General features: G+C 34.5%; 1 protein-coding gene across 4 annotated transcripts in view; it reads left to right on the top strand.

Annotated features, from left to right (window-relative positions):
* Positions 1 to 16,945, top strand: part of LOC111049283 (A-kinase anchor protein 9-like) — a 77,685-nt gene extending 60,740 nt beyond the window's left edge. For 3 of the 4 annotated variants that reach the window (XM_039431916.1, XM_039431900.1, XM_039431903.1), the window contains 6 exons: positions 2,339 to 2,458; positions 3,874 to 4,011; positions 4,795 to 4,991; positions 6,055 to 6,170; positions 7,615 to 7,708; positions 12,761 to 12,968. In XM_039431916.1, the coding sequence (XP_039287850.1) occupies positions 2,339 to 2,458; positions 3,874 to 4,011; positions 4,795 to 4,991; positions 6,055 to 6,170; positions 7,615 to 7,708; positions 12,761 to 12,923 (828 nt within the window). In that variant the 3' untranslated portion in view covers positions 12,924 to 12,968. Of the gene's footprint in view, positions 1 to 2,338; positions 2,459 to 3,873; positions 4,012 to 4,794; positions 4,992 to 6,054; positions 6,171 to 7,614; positions 7,709 to 12,760; positions 12,969 to 14,976 lie in introns of those variants that run through there. The other variant, XM_039431908.1, reaches the window with a different exon arrangement.
* Positions 16,946 to 23,062: the final 6,117 nt, after the last annotated feature.

Here is a 23,062-nt window from a genome sequence, read left to right as displayed (position 1 = left end):
TGTCAGAAAGTGGACCTGACTTGGTCCTTGTCGTAGAGTTGACATATAAACTATGTCCATAATAAACACTTATTTACGCTTGTAAACTTAGTCAAACATATAAAAATATAAAACATTTAACTTTTTCAAGATGGCCTTGCCTGTAGGCATTACATTAATTATCACTCGACGTTAGCTGATGTTTTTAGTGGCCTCAAAGTATTCCTCCACTGAATAGAATGGAGACTCTATTAACCAGTTTTTGATTTTTGTTCTGAAGCTCCTGTCGTCCATGTTCTTCACACTGTCAGGTAAGGCGTTGTAAATCCTCAGGGCTAGTATTGGGAAACAATCCTTCTTCTTACTCAGCCTGGAGAAAGGGATGTCTATTTTCGCTTTTCCTCTGGTGTTTAGGAGTGTCTGTCTTCTCTTCATGTGAGCAAGTGGAAATTATCCCTTGCGTGCAACAGGGAGAGCCAGATATATTGATTGTATACCGTGACTATTCTCAGCTTGATAAAGATGGGTCGGCAGTGGTCCAAGTAGCCCGCCGAATCTAGGATCCTTAGAGCTTTCTTCTGCTGGAGCAGTACATCTTTACAGCCTGGAGCGTGTCCCCATAACTGAAGTCCATAGTTGATATGGCTATGAAACATAGCAAAATACACCTCCACCAGATGCTTCCTGGAGATTAATGGCTTCAGACGTCTCAGTAGGTACATCACTCTGGCTAGTTTCCGACAGATGTTATCAATGTGGCTACTCCAGTCAAGTTTAGCATCCAGTGTAAAACCCAGTAGCTTTACTTCTGTGAGATCGTCAAGCTGCTCCCGAACAAGAGTGCATGTTGTCTCCTGGGTTCTGCTTTCATTAAGCATCAGCTAGTTGCTGGTGAACCACTGCTTCACCTGCTCAAAAATATCTGCTGCCAACCTCTTGGACAAATCTGGTGCTCTACCCCTTGCGAAAATAGTGGCATCGTCAGAAAGCATGAGGATGTTGCCCATAAATCCGAGGTCATTTATCATTACCAGGAATAGAACAGGACCAATCACTGAACCTTATGGTACTCCGTGACGAACCCGTAGTGGACCTGAGTTCGCTCCATCAAGGGTAAGAACCTGCCTCCTAGAAAGGTAGGCTCTGAAGGTGGCAAGGACTGGACCGCGCACTCCATAAGTAGCCAGTTTCTTGAGGAGAATATCGTGTGAAACACACTCAAAAGCCTTGCTCAAGTCCGTCAGAGCAAGAGACGCTGAGTCCCGCCTCGAAAGAGTTGAGGATCTCAGCAACTAGCTGTGATACCGCAGTGACCGTTGACTTTCCCCGCCTGAATCCATGCTGGGCGTTTGTAAATAGGTCTCTTCTTTCAAAGTAGAGAACCAGCTGCTTCTTCATGCACACCTCAAAAATCTTTGCCAGAGCTGGAATAATGGAGATGGGCCTGTAGCTACCCATGTCTGATGGATCTCCCTTCTTGAAGACAGGTACAGTTCTGGCAAGCTTCAGAGCAGAAGGGAAATAGCCTGCCTCTAGACAAAAGTTCAAGACAATGCTGAGGGGTTGAGAAATTTCCTCAATAATAGCTTTCAATAGGTCAACTGACACACCATATATATCCTGGGTACTTTTACCTTTGAAACTCTTTACCATCAGGATGATATCGTCTGCTGTTACTGGGTCCCACCTATCAAAGATTGTGTTGTGATTTCCTGGCACGTGGAAGTCTTTATCTGCTTCACTTTTCCCTGGAATCGACTCCACTATCCTCTCGACCTGCTGAATGAGAAAATGATTGAACCCATCGGGGCTGGCAGTGACTTTAGGCTTCACCCTCTGACAAGCAGACCCAGTGATGGACCTGACCAGGTTCCAAGCTGCCTTACACTTATTAGAGGCTTGGTTAATTGTACTTATGTTGGCATTTCAAAAGGGTAAGCTACTTGAGAATTTTAATTTCATTCTACTTATGTTACATGTAGGTACTTTTTTACTCAATTGACAATTTCCAGTGAAGTTTTTTTCCTTTTTCCAGCTTGCAATATATATTGAAAGGAAGCAGGTAGCTTTATTGGTATACATTTTTAGATGTATTAGAGGCTTTTGGTAGTTTTAGGCTTTCTATTGACTCTTTTCTTTATATGTAGTGCGTACTAAGATTACTGTAGAATTTCATGAAACTCATTCCAGAAGTAACTAATAGTGTGAAATTACAATATATATGGTTTATTATAAAATATGCATGTATTGTTGGATCATTATCAGTAAATTCAGACTGTGAACCAAATTGAATGGGCTCTCATAAGATTTTCATTTTTCTAAACTTAATTATGCATTGTCAATATTACGTTTATTGCAGAGAGACCTGGAAGCTGAGGTGACTCGCTTGAAAACGCAGTTGGTGACTATCAAGGGAGAGGAAGCTCTCCCGTCCTGGTCGGATGATGTTGAATCTGAGCCATTGTTGAATCAAATAAAGGTTTGTAAGAAATTTCAAGCATCAAAACGGTTACTTATGGAAAAAACAAAATCGTCAGATTTTTAAATTACGGTAGTGAAAAATGAAATATTAAATTAGCTGTACGGCCTTTTTACTAAACCACATTTGATTTCTCATGAACAGGGAGAATAAAGTTATAATAAAATCGTGATAAAATAAGTTAAGATGCACCTTCACTCTTTTTTGTTCCTGCATACCAATAGGAAGCAATATTAGAAGCCCCCTTTGAAAATATCTCTTGGTTGGTATCACGTTTTTTGTGCTCTGTTCTCTATCGTGAATCAGTCGGTTGAATTTTTCAATCTCTGGCGTACTTGTTTGTTGATGTATTTTTTGAGTATGACATAAAACACAGTGTAATATTTCATATTACAAGCGATTTCAAAGCATATCATTATAAAGTGAATTTGACTATCGAATATCGATCTTTTTATATTCCGATATGTAGTATCAGTTATCGATCTTTGTTCGATCATTTATAAATTATCGATCTTTTCATTGATCATTGATATTCTGACAACCAATTGTTAATTCTGAATGGAATAATAAATAAATTAATTAATTTTAATAACATAAATTTATTAATTCATTATTTAAAAAGTACAGCTATAACTTGAAGAATAATTTAATTCAAATTAACTAATTGCAATTCGCTCTTTATGAGGTTGGTAATGGAGGAAGCTCTAGATACTTAGATAGGTTTCCGCTTTGATCGAACTTTTTAAAATGGCGTCACCAGAAGGTTTGTACTAAATTTTGTAAGCTCTTTAATTAAGTAGAAAACTAATATTTTGTCCACTTAATAGAATTAAAAGTGTCTTTTCATGTAAAGAAACTTAATGAAGGCAATTTACGCAATGGGTTTTCAGTTGTTTTTGTTCATTTTAATTAAATCAACAAATCTATGTTTCATAACCTAAAATATTAGTCCAAGCCTCGTGGTAAGATCTTTTATCTAATTATAAAATGTGTCTATTATATCAATTTTCCGCTAAATGTTAGAAGCTTGTTAGTTGTTTGTCGTGATCGAATCCCTGTATTACGATGTGTTGGTATCAAAAGGCTTGAATACATTAATGTTTAATATTCTTCCATAGTTTTCTCTTTGTTATGCCTACTTTTCTTATTATAACAGGGTATAAGATAAGTAAAATTAAAATAAAATTGGATTTTATTAAAAAACTGCTGTCTTGTTTATTAGAAAACAGGATTCACATTATGGCCCGATTGCCCTTGGCAATTATATCTCTATAACACTTATTAATAACTCCAACATTTTAGAAATATACGTATAAATTTATATTTTTTAATATGCCATAGGCCTAATTTCACTTCAGGATCTATTTTTAATTATTTTAACTAGGCTTAAATGTTTTTTGTCTTGACTATTTCAGGATGTCAATCTCGAATTAGAAAAGCTTGGCAGGGAGAAAAAACAGTTGACTTCAACTGTGAAAGCGCTTTTGGAAGAAAATGAACATTTAGAACTTTTAATTAGTCAGTCAACTGGAAAACAATTCCCGGAAAGTGAGGTAAGAATAGAGAATATTTTTTTATTATTATTCCTGTAATCGATCTGTTCAAAAAAACGATTTATACCTTATTTACACTGTTCCAATCATTAAAATTCCAACTCACAATTATTTGTTGAAACACCGCCGATTTATGTAGCTACATCACAATATTATATATCGTTATTCAAATTACATTCAATCTTCATTCTAATTAATAACTTCCCACACTTAGTAATTTTTTTTTAATAATTAGCAATAATGACATTTAATGTAAATTAGTGTATAATCACGTATATAATAATAATAATAAATTTAATTACCAATAATATACAAACAAGCAATCGAATCAATAAAATGTACTTAATATTCAAAAATACAATATATAAAATTTACTACAAATATAAGTACCTAAATTAATTTTTTCGGAAATTAACCTACTCAACTATGGGAACCCCATGTACTAGAGCAGGCGTAGTAGTAATACATTTACATTGGGTAAGTGAGCTCACATATTGTTCGATATTTTATGTCTTCCAGTTGTTGTGATCTAAAGATGTGCGTATTTAAATTTTCTTGAGTTTTACATGAAGTAAATTGTGGAGTTTTGGTGCTAGGTGGTTGATATGTTGCCTTTATAGCCACGTTCGTGATAAGAAGGCTTTTATTTTTTGTGTTGTGACAGTGGTTTCGGTTTTGAAAGCTTTCTGGGTATATGTTGTAACATTCATGAATAAAGAACTCCAATCTAATCTAATCCCCCTGTGTTGATACTATTGACTATTTCCGTCGTGTTTTTTACAGCTCAGCTACTTCATTAGTTTGTACATCAGAAGCAAGGGTCACAGAAAAGCTCTTGTTTGGCAGAAAAGGTATCTGATGTTATCACTGCAGGGCTATCAGGATGAAGGACAGCGGCTTGCCATGAAAATCTCGTCTTCACTCTGTGTCAACAGAAGTTGGATACCTCAAGTCTCCGTCGCATCAAGACCTAGTTTCAAGTAAGTCACAGTCAAAAATTTGGAATGATTCTAATACACTCAATTTAGAGAATTAATAAAACATTATTCACTTCTTAAATTCAACGGCCAGGATAGCCGAGACGACTAAAGCGTTGCACCCGTCATTCGGCTAGCCTTACCTGGTCGTGGGTTCGAAGCCCGCCCGTAGGAATGGACGTTTGATCATCTCATCAAATCATCCTCGCACTTTCCATGATTAGACCTACGCACTAGCTAAAGACTTGGATGAATCCCCACATTCCAATGTCAAGTTTTGTCTCTTCTGGAAAGTAACAATTTTTCAGTTTTTAGCCAAAAATGGACTTTATTCCTAACTTGACACGGAACTATGATCGTTTCAATATGATATCTGGCTCTTATTACATTAAGACACCAGGATGGGACACCAAGTGTCAATGCGAGTCGCATTGCATTATTTCTCATTGTGTTGATTTCACAACGGCCACCAGTCGAGACTCCACATTTTGATGTCCTGCAGGTGGCTCTCGGGACACCAAACCTGTTACAGCTGGAACACAACTGGTGTCCCGATTGGCTTTACACGGATATTTTTTGGTATCCCCTGTCCCGGTCTGGTATCCCAATGTATAAGCCTGAGGTATATAATACTGTACCAATTTTTAATAAGAGTTTCTTGTGAAGTCAAACCCTCTATAAAATCAACCGAAACTACTTTTTAGTTTTAGATTTCTGTCTCAAAAGAACGAAAACGTTTGAACAATTTGTTTCATTGTATCTTCGTATAATTGATTTTCTTTTCTCCGTTTTGAATTCATCATTGTTTATTTGCTAGGTGCCGAATCCATTTGTAAAATGCACAGAATATGTTGTATTTTAACACTAAAATTAATAAATACAGTATTAGGATAGGGTATTATAAATGTTAACTTTTTTTGTGTAACAGCTAGACTACTACAAACTATCTATACCAGTTTCATACTAGTTAAAATTACAATAATTATTAATTCTTCCCTTTTTTCTTTGTATCACACAAATCTGCAATGAAATGTTTCTCAATAATAATTATTAAATTTGTTCTCAGGCATGCAGCACTAGTAATTATTGCAATAACGAGAATGAAGAAAATCATGAATTGTAGAAAAGTCATACTAGGCATCCACTATAAGACTCAGAGCCCTATGAAAGAGCACCTGATTAGTAAGTATAATAATAATTCTCACTTTCTTGTTAAGGATTCTTTGAATTTTTATTTTCATGTGTAATAATAACCCTAAAACTCTTACATGAGTATTCAAGGAGTTCATACAAAATGCTGTAGCCTATTGGAAAGTAATATGGTTTCATAGCAGGCGCACACCGACGCGAATATGTTGCGAAGTTTTGATGCTATGCGAATTCAATTCTGAGAACTTGCCGTGCGGAAATTTAATACCATTGCGGTGTATGTGCTGGCGCAAACCGATGCGTTGCGAAATATTCGCAACTTTTGCTGCATGCAGCATTTGCAGCACTTTTTCGCGTTGCGAATTTTGTGGAGAGTTCTGAAACTACACTAGTTTCGTCTGCGTTGTAAACAAACATGGCACGACCATGACATATTTTACATTATTTTATCTTACTTTGAGGTATGATTGTGATTTCATGTCACCAGAGAATTATTGATGTAGCACTGTAAGAAAATAATACTTGATTATTTTATAAACAATTATCTTTCCTAGACAAGAGAAACCGTTTCTTGTAGTGCCTGAGTCACATCAAGCTACAAAATAATCAATGTTAACTGCTATAGAATCAGTTCAAGTATGTAAACAGCTATTTTGGCAGCAGCAGAAATATAGAATCGGATTATATGTGAAGTAGAGTATAGTATTTCACAATAGATAGTACAGTAGTACCGTAAATTTGAAATGATAAAAGTGCTGAACTGTTTGGTTAGGACAACTTGAATATATATATATAGATATATACAGGGTGATTCATAATTATGGTAAAATATTTTAATACGTGATAGTAGAGGTAAAAATAAGAAAAAAGTTCATATAAACATATATCCATAAACGCTTCATTAGCGAGTTATACAGGGTGAAAGATTTCGCCTGGAATTCAGTTCCTCTGGTGAAAATACACCGATGCTGAATTGTTTGGGGACTAGTTTTTTAAAAACTTATGCTGGATTCATATGGAAAAAATATCTGAAAAATTGAATAAAACTAGTCTGGAAGCTGTAGTGTGAGTAGGTTTTGAGAAAAAAGTTGAAATATGCAAAAAATCCAAATTGCAGTCTAAATTCGTAGCATTGGTGTGCGCATACCTTCAATCGTCCATGTTTTCGTCAGATGAAGGACCATATTATCGTTTCATGTTTTCTATTCAAGACAATGGCAGCAGAATCGAATCAACTTAGATTTTATGTCATCACAGCATTATTGCCTGTTTATTTTACTTTTTCCAAGGGAACGTAACAATCAGTTTGAAGAATTACATCACCAATGGCAATGAATGGATTGGATTCAGTGAACGTCAATGGTCATTCATTCATATTATCACTTTTTGGTATTTGAGTTTTGATTCAGTACTATTTTAGAAGTTTTCCTAAATTCATTCTGACTATATTTTTCTAAATTATTGTATATCTTTTTAGGGCGAAAATTGAAGCTTTCTTCTCCTACAAATGACAAGATATTAACTGTGCATTCACCAATCAGGGAAATCGACTTCCTAACATCTCCGCAAAGGTAAGTTGAAATTCTTTATTTCTTTCTACTATATTTTACATTTATAGAATTGTGTCCTGGGCTCCTAATTGTTGTTCAGGGTGTCCACGCGGCGGGAAAACCGGGAAATCCGTGAATTGTACGTGAATTTCATTTGGGCGGGAAATGTACAGGAATTTTGTCGAGATACGGGAATTTTTTGACACGTCCGTCAACTAGCTAATTGTATATTAATTGAGGACAGAGTTGAAATTCAGCCAGTGGATGAGTGGTGTATTAGTGATGGATGATGCAGGTTGGTGTATCGATACGGCGTTTTATCGGTGCCGTGTATCGATAGGTTCTATCGGAACGAGGAGGTTTCTTTTGATATTCATTAGGTATGTCCACTCATGCCGAACCGAACTTCGAACAGCGCAGCGAACCGTGCAATTCGCTGCGCAGCGCGCCGTGCAGCGAACCGCTCGGCGAATTCAAACAATAAAATGTCAAGTGGTGAAACTTTTTCAATTTTAATAATGACACATCTGTACTGTTGATTTATTCTACTAATTTCGGCTTCAAATCATCAGTTTTTGTAGTGTCAATGATATCTGAAATAATTTCAAAACTTAATAATAATGTTCCAATCACTGATTTTTTTTCTAAACATGATTAAAATATTATTTGATTTGGATTCTCTCATCATATTTTCTTGTGAATCAATAATAATTGATCATCCATTGAATCGATAGGTTCTAAATGAATTAAAACCAATTGGAGAATTCAATCAAACAGGCTCTAGGATATTATATTATATTTGGTAACAGAAGTATCTAGAGTACTTATAATAACCTATCACAAAAAATTAATATTATCCACCTTGCTTATCCGGTTTTGATCAGGGTCATTTCAAAGAAGCAACATATATTGCATAAACTGCATATATTGCTTAATGTTTTTTTCAATTATGTACCCACAATGCAAAAACGCATTCTTTGATGTGTTTATATTTGCATCAATAAATTGTAAATCTCTATATTTTTATTGAATTACTAGCTTACCCGGCGAACTTTTTACCCCCAAAAAGTCAATGTATCTCATGTCACACCTGACTTTATTTGGTGAATCATGAAATTTATCTGAAAATCAATATTTTCATTTACATCTCAATACGGACTTACTATGTGCTTAGTCATGCAGCATTCAGACTATAGAATTATTCATCATAAATCAGCTGACAATTGATTACACAGATAAATGGAGAAGCCAGTATTTCCATATTGCTGTATTTCCATAAGGTCTATAGTTTCAACCAGGTACTTGTGGATGAGAATACTGCGTGAGGTCTACTGTTCACAGAACTACTAGTATTGTAGCTCTGATTTTTCAATATATTGTTTGGATACATAAGAGAAGTCCAGAACCTTTTGCTAGATACAGAATGGCCCAAACACCTCGTATTTTCGGTTCATTTCCTAGTTTTCAGATTATTTCCGCCAAATCCAGTCGTCGGACATTTAAATTTGCTCTCGACTTTTTTTCAGATTATAAAATTCTGAATAAAATGAAATCACTTGGAGCTCTCTATATCTAATGTGTTCTGAGCTACAAAAACGAGTAAAATTTCAACAAAATAATAAATTTTAATGAATCTTAATTTCAATCTGTTACTGTTTTCTTTTCTCAACAATACAATAGTTTCATCATGATCGTCACATGAATAGCTTAAATCAGAATTCAAAGGAGGCGCAGATAAGTTCGGGGTGCTTTGTAATTTAGATTCATTAAACATATTGGGAATGGCCGAGAAAATTTCAGCAGTGTCATTGAATGACTTTTCTAAAGCTACGACATTATCAGTAACCAGGCTACCTACTGAGTCATTCAAAGACAACTTAGATCCATTGGCAGTAGCATTCGTTGGATGATTATGGATAATTGTCAGATTTGACTCTAGAAAGTATGCGTGGTCTGTTTTTACTGTACAAATGCACTTCTTATTCAGACAACGCCTAACTATATGACCCTGGGGTGTAGTTCTAGATTTCCTGAATTTATATCCATTATAAATCACCGCCAAGTTTCCCGTACTAGTTGTCGTCACCTGTAGCTTCATATCAAGTGCAAAAAACCTCTAACCAGATCGGAATAAAATTAGTATGGAAATTAAAAAGCCGTAATTCCAATAGCAGTACGAAATTAGAAGAGATGAAAAATTATTGCTTACGTCAAGAAAAATATAAATTTAGATGAATGGGAAAATTCGTGAAAAAACTATAAAATGTAATCTGCTTAGTGATAAGAAAGAAATTATTTACTCGGATTTATTTTATTATATATTATATATAATTATATTTTTTCAAAAGTCTTAATGAGAGATTAAATATTTTTGTCGGTATATTATGATTATTCTTTAAGAAGGTTTTTATGAAGGAGAGGACAACAAATTTGAATGAATCAAGATAAATTTTAAATTTACTATGTATCAAGTAATAAGAAATTAGGAATGAGAGATTTTTATAAAAGAGAAAATTCTACTTAAGACAAAGTGATCAATTTAATAAACTGCCTCTAGTCATAGATAACTAGAAAGGAGAAGAAAATGATTTAGAAAGGAAAAGGAAATCAGATGAGAGCTATGCTGAATAAATAGGGAACCGCTAAAATATATTAGCATTAATGCAAAGAAGAGTCAAAAAGGGAGTAATTAGCTCTAGTGGATATTTTCAAGAGAAAACAAGTCTTTAACTTCCAGTAAACACAAGTGAAAATTCGATGAAATAGTCTTCAAATCGCTATACATCGCTATACCTTACAGAGCAGCCTGCTGATTCCTCAGATCTGTTTCAAACCGTGTGTCAATAATATTATAATTATCTATGATCATGTATAAGCTCTCCTCAACGAAATCAGGAAGTGAAAAGGGATGTGAAAATTTTTCATGAAACAGAAAAAGGAATGGTTTAAGAGACTAGAGAATTTAACAACGTTTTCAGTTTACTGATGAAATTTTACAGTTTATGGTAGGACAGGTTTAGAAAGACATTTACAGGAGAAAAATGTGTAATACGATTAAGTGATAAAATTATCTGGGATTAAGATGATTGATCGATTTATTTATTCTAGGAATAATTATTGGAAAAGTTCAGAGTCAAACGTAATCGAAGAGTTTAAGCTACTTATGTAAAGGCTAAGGAAAAACTACTAATGATATATGCTAAAAATATATGAAAATAATATTAGAGTTAAATTAATTTATTAGATTTGAAATTTATAGTTATTGGAATATTGTTAATAATTTTAAAAATATACGTCGTTCTAGGTTATGAAATGCTACGAAAAACAATGAATAACATTAATCTCTACAGGTAGAATCAGAAACAGTCAAGTCTATCTTATCTGAGCAGAGCAGCTACGAAAACACTCCTTCTATCCCCACGGCCTGAGCCGAACTGAAATCAACAATATCTTCTGTTTGCCACAATTTAAATTTATAATTCAAAATCCCTTTGGGCGTAATTTTGTGCGCTCTCTGGTTTCAGGTTGAAGAGCACAAAATTACGCCCAGAGGGATTTTGAATTATAAATTTGAATTGTGGCAATTGGAAAATATTGGGAATTTTGCATGAAAAATTGGTTCTAGAATTCTCTAATGTATCCAAACAATATATTGTAAAATCAGAACTACAATATACAGTATATTGCAAACACCAATGTATACTCCGGTAGTAACTGGACTATAATGTTTTAAAGGGTAGGTTAGGGAGTTTGGTTTTTCTTCTAAATTGCCTTTTTTATATTATTCGAAATAGTTATAATCATATAATGGTGCTACATTTTAATGAAAAACATAATTGTGCACTTTTGGAATTTTTCATTTAAGAATATTATATTTTTCTAAATTGACCCCAATTCTAAGTAACCCCATAAAACAACAACCTATATTTTCACATATTAATCATGTGTTTTAATCACTGAGGAAAACCGGGAAAAACGTGAAATATACGGGAATTTTGTGAGCCTAATTCAGTGGACACCCTGTTGCTTCCTTCATTCCTGCTAGTAGGTTAAAATTCCTGGGACGTTCTTACTAGAATTATATTGTACTTATTGCATGGGACAAATGTATTCAAGAAAAGTGTTATTTCAATTCCATATTGAATGAAAATGCTTGAAATGACTACAAATTGGTGTTATCAAAAACTTAGTATTTAGTTTCGGTTGATACACCATAGTTAATCTTTCAATTTTGTTAAAATTTAACTAGGATTGTCTACTTATAGTAGACATGATTAACTTGGTATTTTAGAAAGAAAGTGGATGTGACAAGTCGTTTTAATCTACTGTACTTACTTTACCTAAATGGGTAGTACTATTTTAGTGTGACGAGAAAAAATGTGAATTACTGAATCATTGACCTTATTATGGATTAAATCTCTGTATTGTAATCTATATCTATACTTGATATAAAGGAAGGAATTGGCTTATACATGTACGGGATACAAAATACATATCTGACGCATCATCACGTCTCAACTACTGAACTGATGTACTTGAAACTTTTCTTAAAGATTCTCAATTTAACGAGGATGGTTAATCCCTATCTCTGTTTCTATTAGTAAATTAATTATAATTCCAATAAACAAATTTATTAAAAGTGTGATACAAAGTTTGTTTACGTAAGATAAAAGACCAATCAAATAGTTTTTCTATTTAAGTTATTACATTTGATACTTTTGAATCAGCATGGAACTATAAAACTAAATTCAATTCATCTGTGCTTTTAACAGACCCAAACTAAATTCAATTTATTTGTGCTTTTAACAGACCCTTGCGGAGCACGGGTAACACCTGCTCGCTATTAAACAGGTCCAATTTCTCAGATTATCAAAGGATAGTAATCATTTCAAGGCATAGATGATGCAAAATAACCCTGGCCCAAGTGGTTTAATTATAAATTCCACTCATGGTATGAAAATAGAAAATTATTGTAGCTTTTAGTATTAGCAAGAATATATTTTAATGATGATGATGATTATGTTGACGATAGAAATAACGATGGTTTCAATTATTGTGTTATGACTTTTTCAGAAATCTAGATGGAAAAAGTGAGGGGTTGTTGAAACCAACTCGTCTGGCCGATTACTTGGAAACGTTCAACAAACTTCAAGCTCGACTCAGTCAAGCCCTCAGCCCTCCTGATAATATCAGTTTAGGTTTGGAATCAAAGATCTTGTCCAAAGTTTCTAATTGAACTTTGACCACAATATTATTGCATTTTAATAGATATGACTAGACTTAATTTGTATTTGTTTTTAATATTTCGTACTTTTATAGTTTGACCAAGCAAGATTGTTGTGTAGAGACCTGAAAAATGCTAGGTAAGTAATTATGTTGAAAGCAATACGATAATCGAATTGAAATATTGCGACAATAAGCACATACTTTGTAATAATAGTACAATAATCATTCATTCCTAATCTATATAGTTTTGATTGTGTAATACACATTTTAAATTATTACTATTAAGTATTGTTATAAGTAGTTATTAACTTGGAGATCCAAGATCTAATACGTTTGCATCACAAACAGTCAAGTCTATCTTATCTGAGCAGAGCAGCTACGAAAACACTCCTTCTATCCCCACGGCCTGAGCCGAACTGAAATCAACAATATCTTCTGTTTGCCACAATTTAAATTTATAATTCAAAATCCCTTTGGGCGTAATTTTGTGCGCTCTCTGGTTTCAGGTTGAAGAGCACAAAATTACGCCCAGAGGGATTTTGAATTATAAATTTGAATTGTGGCAATTGGAAAATATTGGGAATTTTGCATGAAAAATTGGTTCTAGAATTCTCTAATGTATCCAAACAATATATTGTAAAATCAGAACTACAATATACAGTATATTGCAAACACCAATGTATATTCCGGTAGTAACTGGACTATTATGTTTTAAAGGGTAGGTTAGGGAGTTTCGTTTTTTCTTCTAAATTGCCTTTTTTATATTATTCGAAATAGTTATAATCATATAATGGTGCTACATTTTGATGAAAAACATAATTGTGCACTTTTGGAATTTTTTATTTAAGAATATTATATTTTTCCAAATTGACCCCAATTCTAAGTAACCCCACAAAACAACAACCTATATTTTCACATATAATCATGTGTTTTAATCAGTGAGGAAAACCGGGAAAAACGTGAAATATACGGGAATTTTGTGAGCCTAATTCAGTGGACACCCTGTTGTTGCTTCCTTCATTCCTGCTAGTAGGTTAAAATTCCTGGGACGTTCTTACTAGAATTCTAGTTGTACTTATTGCATGGGACAAATGTATTCAAGAAAAGTCTTATTTCAATTCCATATTGAATGAAAATGCTTGAAATGACTACAAATTGGTGTTATCAAAACTTAGTATTTAGTTTCGGTTGATACACCATAGTTAATCTTTCAATTTTGTTAAAATTTAACTAGGATTGTCTACTTCTAGTAGACATGATTAACTTGGTATTTTAGAAAGAAAGTGGATGTGACAAGTCGTTTTAATCTACTGTACTTACTTTACCTAAATGGGTAGTACTATTTTAGTGTGACAAGAAAAAATGTGAATTACTGAATCATTGACCTTATTATGGATTAAATCTCTGTATTGTAATCTATATCTATACTTGATATAAAGGAAGGAATTGGCTTATACATGTACGGGATACAAAATACATATCTGACGCATCATCACGTCTCAACTACTGAACTGATGTACTTGAAACTTTTCTTAAAGATTCTCAATTTAACGAGGATGGTTAATCCCTATCTCTGTTTCTATTAGTAAATTAATTATAATTCCAATAAACAAATTTATTAAAAGTGTGATACAAAGTTTGTTTACGTAAGATAAAAGACCAATCAAATAGTTTTTCTATTTAAGTTATTACATTTGATACTTTTGAATCAGCATGGAACTATAAAACTAAATTCAATTTATCTGTGCTTTTAACAGACCCAAACTAAATTCAATTTATTTGTGCTTTTAACAGACCCTTGCGGAGCACGGGTAACACCTGCTCGCTATAAAACAGGTCCAATTTCTCAGATTATCAAAGGATAGTAATCATTTCAAGGCATAGATGATGCAAAATAACCCTGGCCCAAGTGGTTTAATTATAAATTCCACTCATGGTATGAAAATAGAAAATTATTGTAGCTTTTAGTATTAGCAAGAATATATTATTTTAATGATGATGATGATTATGTTGATGATAGAAATAACTATGGTTTCAATTATTGTGTTATTATGACTTTTCAGAAATCTAGATGGAAAAAGTGAGGGGTTGTTGAAACCAACTCGTCTTGCCGATTACTTGGAAACGTTCAACAAACTTCAAGCTCGACTCAGTCAAGCCCTCAGCCCTCCTGATAATATCAGTTTAGGTTTGGAATCAAAGATCTTGTCCAAAGTTTCTAATTGAACTTGACCACAATATTATTGCATTTTAATAGATATGACTAGACTTAATTTGTATTTGTTTTTAATATTTCGTACTTTTATAGTTTGACCAAGCAAGATTGTTGTGTAGAGACCTGAAAAATGCTAGGTAAGTAATTATGTTGAAAGCAATACGATAATCGAATTGAAAATATTGCGACAATAAGCACATACTTTGTAATAATAGTACAATAATCATTCATTCCTAATCTATATAGTTTTGATTGTGTAATACACATTTTAAATTATTACTATTAAGTATTGTTATAAGTAGTTATTAACTTGGAGATCCAAGATCTAATACGTTTGCATCACAAACAATTTATCTTTTTTATGTATTTTGCCTTGCTCTCCCCATATTCATTCAATTCGGAGAAAAAAAATTAGTTATAGTTTTCCCTTAGACTGTTTAGTGTTGATAATTGTAAAATACTATTGTGTGATTTCAATCGGTTGCCTAAACTATCACTTGTTATCATAGCAATACACTTATAGTAGGCAACTGGTACGTATTGCATAATGCTGAAGATTTAGAATACCACAGAGCAGCATTGGACATTACTGACACATGTCAGTCACAGTTTAGAGAATATTTCAAAAATATTATGAATAAAATAATACAGTCCTACTGAATAAATATTCCTTGTTATCAACTTCTGAAGAGTCTGAAAGTTTATTGTAATGGTCTTAATAGTGCCTTAGAATTAGCAACTAGAATGAAGTGCACTTAATCAGTAAGTTCCTTTTAAAATTGAAATCTTTGAGATTCTCGTTAAAAAAAGGCTAGGATTCTCTTTTTAGACTAGGAAGTGTCACATAGTTATGAATCTTTTCTTTTTAATGGAAATAATGTATTCTAATAGATATTTCCAATATGAAAATCCAATATTGTATTATTTAGGGAAATTTTCTAGTCATCTTAGTTTTATTTCACTTGATTTAGTTTTTGTTGGAAATAATAATTGAATATAATGTGAAAATAGTTTTTCCCTGTAAATTGTGTTATTATAATGAGCCAAGTACGTCTGATTAAGTATGAGACGACCGGTATTTCGGCTTACAATGCTAATGAATCTTTTGTACAATTTCATATTTTAAAATTTTGATTGCAATAGACAATAAATTCCAAAGAACATTTTTCATAATTTTTCAAGAATATTAGCACATTTAAATCAATTTCACACACATATTTAGATAATTACATAAGATTGATGAAAAAATAGGTTTCCTCAAGCATGTTGACAAGAACATAAATTGATGGGTAAAGTTGTATTTACAAATGACAAGGCTGATTGACGGGCTACCCTTTAATTCCCGGACCTTCAAATGCGATGCCAGTCGTGAGAGATCCTTCAAATATGAACTGTCAATTTTCATCACCGCCAATCCAACTATCAGGACAGGACCGGATATAGACAGAATTGTGCTTCAGATGTGATCAATGTTCCAACTTCGGCTGCTAATTTCAATGGATATCAAGAAGAGACTACCCAGTAGAGGCTTTTTGAAGGAGATCAATGAGCTCTGAATGAGCTGTAGCGCCAAGGAGTAACGTGTAAGAAATAGTTGGCAAACCTAAACAGTTACACGAATGAGTTATTGCTGGACATGAAGGAAGCAGATTTACTTGCAATGGAGATCATTACTGTTCCATTTCTACGTAAAATCTATGATGAATTTCAAATGCAGTTTGAAATGGTTTTTCTTCGTGGAACAAGTCCATGGCATTTCGGGCTCTCCCACAATCAGAAAGACACCACTACAAAACTCAAGAAACTTCTGAAAAAAAGATTGACCAACTTACAGAAACTGGATGAAAGCCCCATCCAAGGTGACTATGTCTTCTGTAAACAACACGATAAGCTTCTAAAATGTTTTGTCCAGCAAAAACGTTCTGAAAGGTATCAAATTCCAGATATCGACTAAGGAACTACCATACTGGCCAGAATGGAAAGGCTTTATAAAATGAATGAGGAACCAAGCTTGATTCCTCAACCGGTCAGAAAGCCGAGTTGACTAAGGCGTTACACCCTTCAGTCTGCTAGTACTACCTGGTCGCAGGTTCGAATCCCGCCGAATCCTATCGAATAGGTATGGACGTTTGATCATCTCATAATTCACCCTCGCACTTCCCATTACCTACGCACAAGCAAAATCTCATGTGGGCATCATCCGCAATATAAAAAAGCTCTCCATTGCACGCTCATCGAGGACTCTGAGGATTCTTCACTGTGGACCAAAGAGTTGGGGCAACTGCATTTCTGTACAATGAAACAGTGCAAATTAACTGTGAAGATAGTCTGATACAACCAGGACTATCCTCCTCCCAAGTGGAATTGAAAGCCAAGTATAATGATTAATACACTGAAAATACAGTAGATGTTGGTAAGTGGGAAACAAATTGAATTATTCCAGGATTGAAAAGTGGTAGAAGCTTGAGTCGATTTGTGTTGAATATGTTTTCCAATCAAAATGAAGAAGATGATAGCAGTAAACCATTATCACAAAAACGCCAGACTTCGCCTACTATAGAACCACCACATGATAACAACAGAGAAGTGGGATCTAGAACAGACTAGAAGATTTGCCCAGAAATAATAGCCGTTCCAACTCCTCCAGCATCGATGATCAACGCTCAAAACTCCAATCATGGACAGAATAGTGCTTCAGATGTGATCAAAGTTCCAACCTCGACCACTAATTCCAATGAATATCCAAGAAGAAACTACCCTATCACTCAAACTAATAGTTTTTTACTACTACTACTTTCTTCAGCTCCTTCAGCAGGTGCATACTGAAAAACTTCTAAAACGTCATCGAAACCTACTCTATCAACATGTGCTACTTCAGCAGTTGGCAACGGATGCAGTAGAAATGGAGCTGCATCATTTAAAACTAAGTCATTTGAAACAAACTAGTGTAATGTCTGTTCATCACCCTGCTGTGCCATTACTTCAAAATATAAATCTAATGACGGGCTACCCTTCAATTCCCGGACCTCCAAATGGGTTGCCAGTCGTGGGATATCCTTTTAATATGAACTGTCACCGCCAATCCTACTATCCAACAGCAAATAAATCACTCGGAAGTGCAAATTCGCGTTCGACTGAAGACAGCTGTTGAACCAAATCAAGTTTTTCTCAATTACAAATTGAAAACGCCTTTAGTGCTTGTACGAGGAAGAAATTCGTGCAATTTGATCATATATTGTCCTCACCTCATCAGTTCTAATGTGCAACTAGTCAATGAGAACAATTCCAAAGTAGAAGTTTGCTGCAGATAGAAGTTTATTTGTTTATTCAAATTGGAACCAAGTGATTTGGAGAATGAGCCCAACATCGAACTTCTGCGCCTGCAAGTGAAGGTGTATTTACAATTGACAAGGCTGAAACGTACACACGAACCAACACAAGAGACAAAAGATCTCAATCATTTGCGTCAACACAATTTATACCCAACACAATTTCTTGACTATCAATTCAACTTGACTTCTCAACATCATAATTCACTATTACGGAATTGACTACACAATTTAGGAAACCTATTATTCTTATTCTTTCATAATTCCACAATTTTTCCAAAAATCTTCGAATTAAATTAATATGTGTGGTGTGAAATGGATTTATTGTCTATTGCATTTTAATTTTTATCTTTTATATTTTTCAAGCTCTGTGAACGAACATAATTATAGAATAATATTATTCATTCAATTTCCTCAAAAATCTTTGAATTAACATAATATGTGTGTACCTGAAGCAGACAATATCATCTCAGGCTATTGTGTTTTATTTTCTCTATGTTGAATTAGTCATCTACTGAATGAATTATGTATATTTGTATTCGTCAACTGTATGTTAAATTTATTCAACTAATCTTCACCAGTCAACTTCAATTAAGATTATTCTCTAATTTTTGCTGCGGCGAAGTATTTGTTGGAAACTCACACCGTTTCCTTCATTTAGGTCTACCTCCAAAGTTTCATCGTCATAGTCCATTTTCATTACTGTTCCAAATAGCCATTTGTGCTCCCATTGGGAGATAATTGATGTTGGCAAGCACTAAAGGCGTTTTCAATTTGTAATTGAGAAAAACTTGATTTTGTTTAACAGCTGTCTTAAGTCGAACGCGAAATTGCACTTCCGAGTGATTTATTTGTTGTTGGATAGTAGCATTGGCGGTGACAGTTCATATTAAAAGGATATCCCACGACTGGCAACCCATTTGGAGGTCCGGGAATTGAAGGGTAGCCCGTCATTAGATTTATATTTTGAAGTAATGGCACAGCAGGGTGATGAACAGACATTACACTAGTTTGTTTCAAATGACTTAGTTTTAAATGATGCAGCTCCATTTCTACTTCATCCGTTGCCAACTGCTGAAGTAGCACATGTTGATAGAGTAGGTTTCGATGACGTTTTAGAAGTTTTTCAGTATGCACCTGCTGAAGGAGCTGAAGAAAGTAGTAGTAGTAAAAAACTATTAGTTTGAGTGATAGGGTAGTTTCTTCTTGGATATTCATTGGAATTAGTGGTCGAGGTTGGAACTTTGATCACATCTGAAGCACTATTCTGTCCATGATTGGAGTTTTGAGCGTTGATCATCGATGCTGGAGGAGTTGGAACGGCTATTATTTCTGGGCAAATTTTCTAGTCTGTTCTAGATCCCACTTCTCTGTTGTTATCATGTGGTGGTTCTATAGTAGGCGAAGTCTGGCGTTTTTGTGATAATGGTTTACTGCTATCATCTTCTTCATTTTGATTGGAAAACATATTCAACACAAATCGACTCAAGCTTCTACCACTTTTCAATCCTGGAATAAATCAATTTGTTACCCACTTACCAACATCTACTGTATTTTCAGTGTATTAATCATTATACTTGGCTTTCAATTCCACTTGGGAGGAGGATAGTCCCGGTTGTATCAGACTATCTTCACAGTTAATTTGCACTGTTTCATTGTACAGAAAAGCAGTTGCCCCAACTCTTTGGTCCACAGTGAAGAATCCTCAAGAGTCCTCGATGAGCATGCAATGGAGAGCTTTTTTATATTGCGGATGATGCCCACTTGAGATTTTGCTTGTGCGTAGGTAATGGGAAGTGCGAGGGTGAATTATGAGATGATCAAACGTCCATACCTATTCGATAGGATTCGGCGGGATTCGAACCTGCGACCAGGTAGTACTAGCAGACTGAAAGGTGTAACGCCTTAGTCAACTCGGCTTTCTGACCGGTTGAGGAATCAAGCTTGGTTCCTCATTCATTTTATAAAGCCTTTCCATTCTGGCCAGTATGGTAGTTCCTTAGTCGATATCTGGAATTTGATACCTTTCAGAACGTTTTTGCTGGACAAAACATTTTAGAAGCTCATCGCCTTGTTTACAGAAAACATAGTCACCTTGGATGGGGCTTTCATCCAGTTTCTGTAAGTTGGTCAATCTTTTTTTCAGAAGTTTCTTGAGTTTTGTAGTGGTGTCTTTCTGATTGTGGGAGAGCCCGAAATGCCATGGACTTGTTCCACGAAGAAAAACCATTTCAAACTGCATTTGAAATTCATCATAGATTTTACGTAGAAATGGAACAGTAATGATCTCCATTGCAAGTGAATCTGCTTCCTTCATGTCCAGCAATAACTCATTCGTGTAACTGTTTAGGTTTGCCAACTATTTCTTACACGTTACTCCTTGGCGCTACAGCTCATTCAGAGCTCATTGACCTCCTTCAAAAAGCCTCTTCATTCGTCTCTATCGGCAGCTTTATCACAGTATACATACAGTATGGAAACTCGGCTAGTACCCTGGGACAAAAATCCGCTATCTAGTTAGGAAGCTCCGCATTGTAATAGTATTGATGTGAGGTTCGGATCACTTTACTGAACCGGATCAATTGATCTCGTTTACTGCCGCGAGCCAATCAATAGACCAGGATTGGAACTTTCTAAGGTCACGTGACGTGTCTAGTATTTGTACCATGTAAAAAGCATTGGTTGGATAGGCGTTTGATTGACAGTTTCCATTCTGTGGCTTTACGTCTCCATCCCCTGACACCCAGCTTCCCAATATCTTCCTTTACATCCTCCAACCAACACTTTTGCGGACGTCCTCTCAGCCTTCTCCCTCCTGGGTTGTTTCTGAAGACCTTTTTCACAACTCTTGAGTCACTCAACGTGATCCTCTCAACGTGTCACAACCAGCTCAAACGTCTCACTTTTATCTCGTCAAAAATGTCTTTCTTGTAATATTCTTTCATAAATGCAATATAATGATAGCCAGCTGCTTTCAAGAAATCAATGAGTCCATGAATACACTAATACCCAGAAATCCATCAATCAATAAGAATCAGTCATGGATCAAATGTAAATGAATGGTCTCAATTGATGAGCAACTTTGAATGCCTCCCTTATCAGGGCCAAAAAATCAGCTTGAAAGGTACTCTGGCATAATTGCTCTCTTATACGGTAATTTTCATAGTTGAGCATTCAAAACTCTTAATCTTGCAAATGTTTACCCAAATAACGTAAACTCTTGTACAGTCACAAAATTTTCCTCATCGATTGATCTGATTACTGTTTTTGTTAGCAACATGATTTTCATTATACTCATCACTACTATTATAGCCAGCGCCAATTGCCTTTGATAAGAACAGAAGCTATGAAATTTGGCTGACTCATCAATGGGTCTGAAAGGTATTTCTTCTTTCAGTTAGAAAGGTTTCTCACCCTCTGAGGGAATTCTTTAGCCGAAATACCGGGTAAAATACATGTTATATTATTCGTTACAATTAAATTTGATGTCAATATTATGTTTAAGATCAGTTTGTAGCCTAATAAGTGAAGTGGCGGAAAAAATGTTGTAACATGAATGCAAAAATATGTTACTATTAGATGGTGCAAGTATAGGCCATAGGCCTAACTGGAAAATAATTGTGATTTATATATATTGATCTATTTTAACGACAAACTGTGATGTGTACACTCACGATTTTTCAATTTATTATACGAGCTTTAAGGGTCAATACATGTAGCCTATATGATTAGTGATTCTGTCCACAAATAAATAAATTCTTCTTCTTCAAATGTGTTAAAACAGAGTGGAGCTGCGAACGTATTGCGGTAGGGTACGGTAGAAGCTATAGAGGGAAACTGAGAGATTTTGTGGTAAATGCATTATTTTTGAAACTCGATCTCAGCTACTTTCTCCACTACCTACTTACTAGGTACTTATTGAATAATTTACTAGGTACTCTTATACTTTATTCTTACTACTAAAGAACAGCAAAAAATTATGTAATAAGAGCCAGGAGACCATTCTAAGCGATTTCATATATTTCCTGATAGCGTTTTTACAGTCGACAGGGCAGGAAGCTCTCCGTTTGGCTGATTGCCCCATTAATATTACATTTCAAGCTGTTATTATATGCTTCATTTTCCCTAGTTATATACAGTTATGTGGTTTAAGTATCAATACAAACATCGCCTACATTATTAGTAGTTATATATTAAATCATGAAATATTTTTTTATTAAAAATATACAGAGAAGCCCAAAAGTAAGAATACACTGAAACAGAGTTGTTAAAATCATGCAAACAGATAATTTTTTTCTTTTACAGTAACAATTTCAACGATTTCATTGGGGATCATATTCTAATTATTGGAAAATAATATCCATTTAGAAAGCTAAAGAAACATTAAGCTGTTCCCATAATTCTCACCAACTCTTTATATACTACATTTTTGATTGTCTGATTGTGTCCTTTCTTTTGCTTTCACTGTGACATCTTGCAACTTGCTAATTCTCACGTTGCAATAAATCTATGTATTAGCTAACTTATTGTGCCCTGATCAATTGTACCAATTCTTTAAGCTTCAACTATACCACAGAGAAAAATATATTCTTTACTACTCCGTAG

Source organism: Nilaparvata lugens, chromosome 1 (genome assembly GCF_014356525.2).
Source record: "Nilaparvata lugens isolate BPH chromosome 1, ASM1435652v1, whole genome shotgun sequence".
Lineage (NCBI taxonomy): Eukaryota > Metazoa > Arthropoda > Insecta > Hemiptera > Delphacidae > Nilaparvata > Nilaparvata lugens.
The sequence above is the reverse complement of the archived record's forward strand: the minus strand, read 5'-3'. Positions and strand labels throughout refer to the sequence as shown.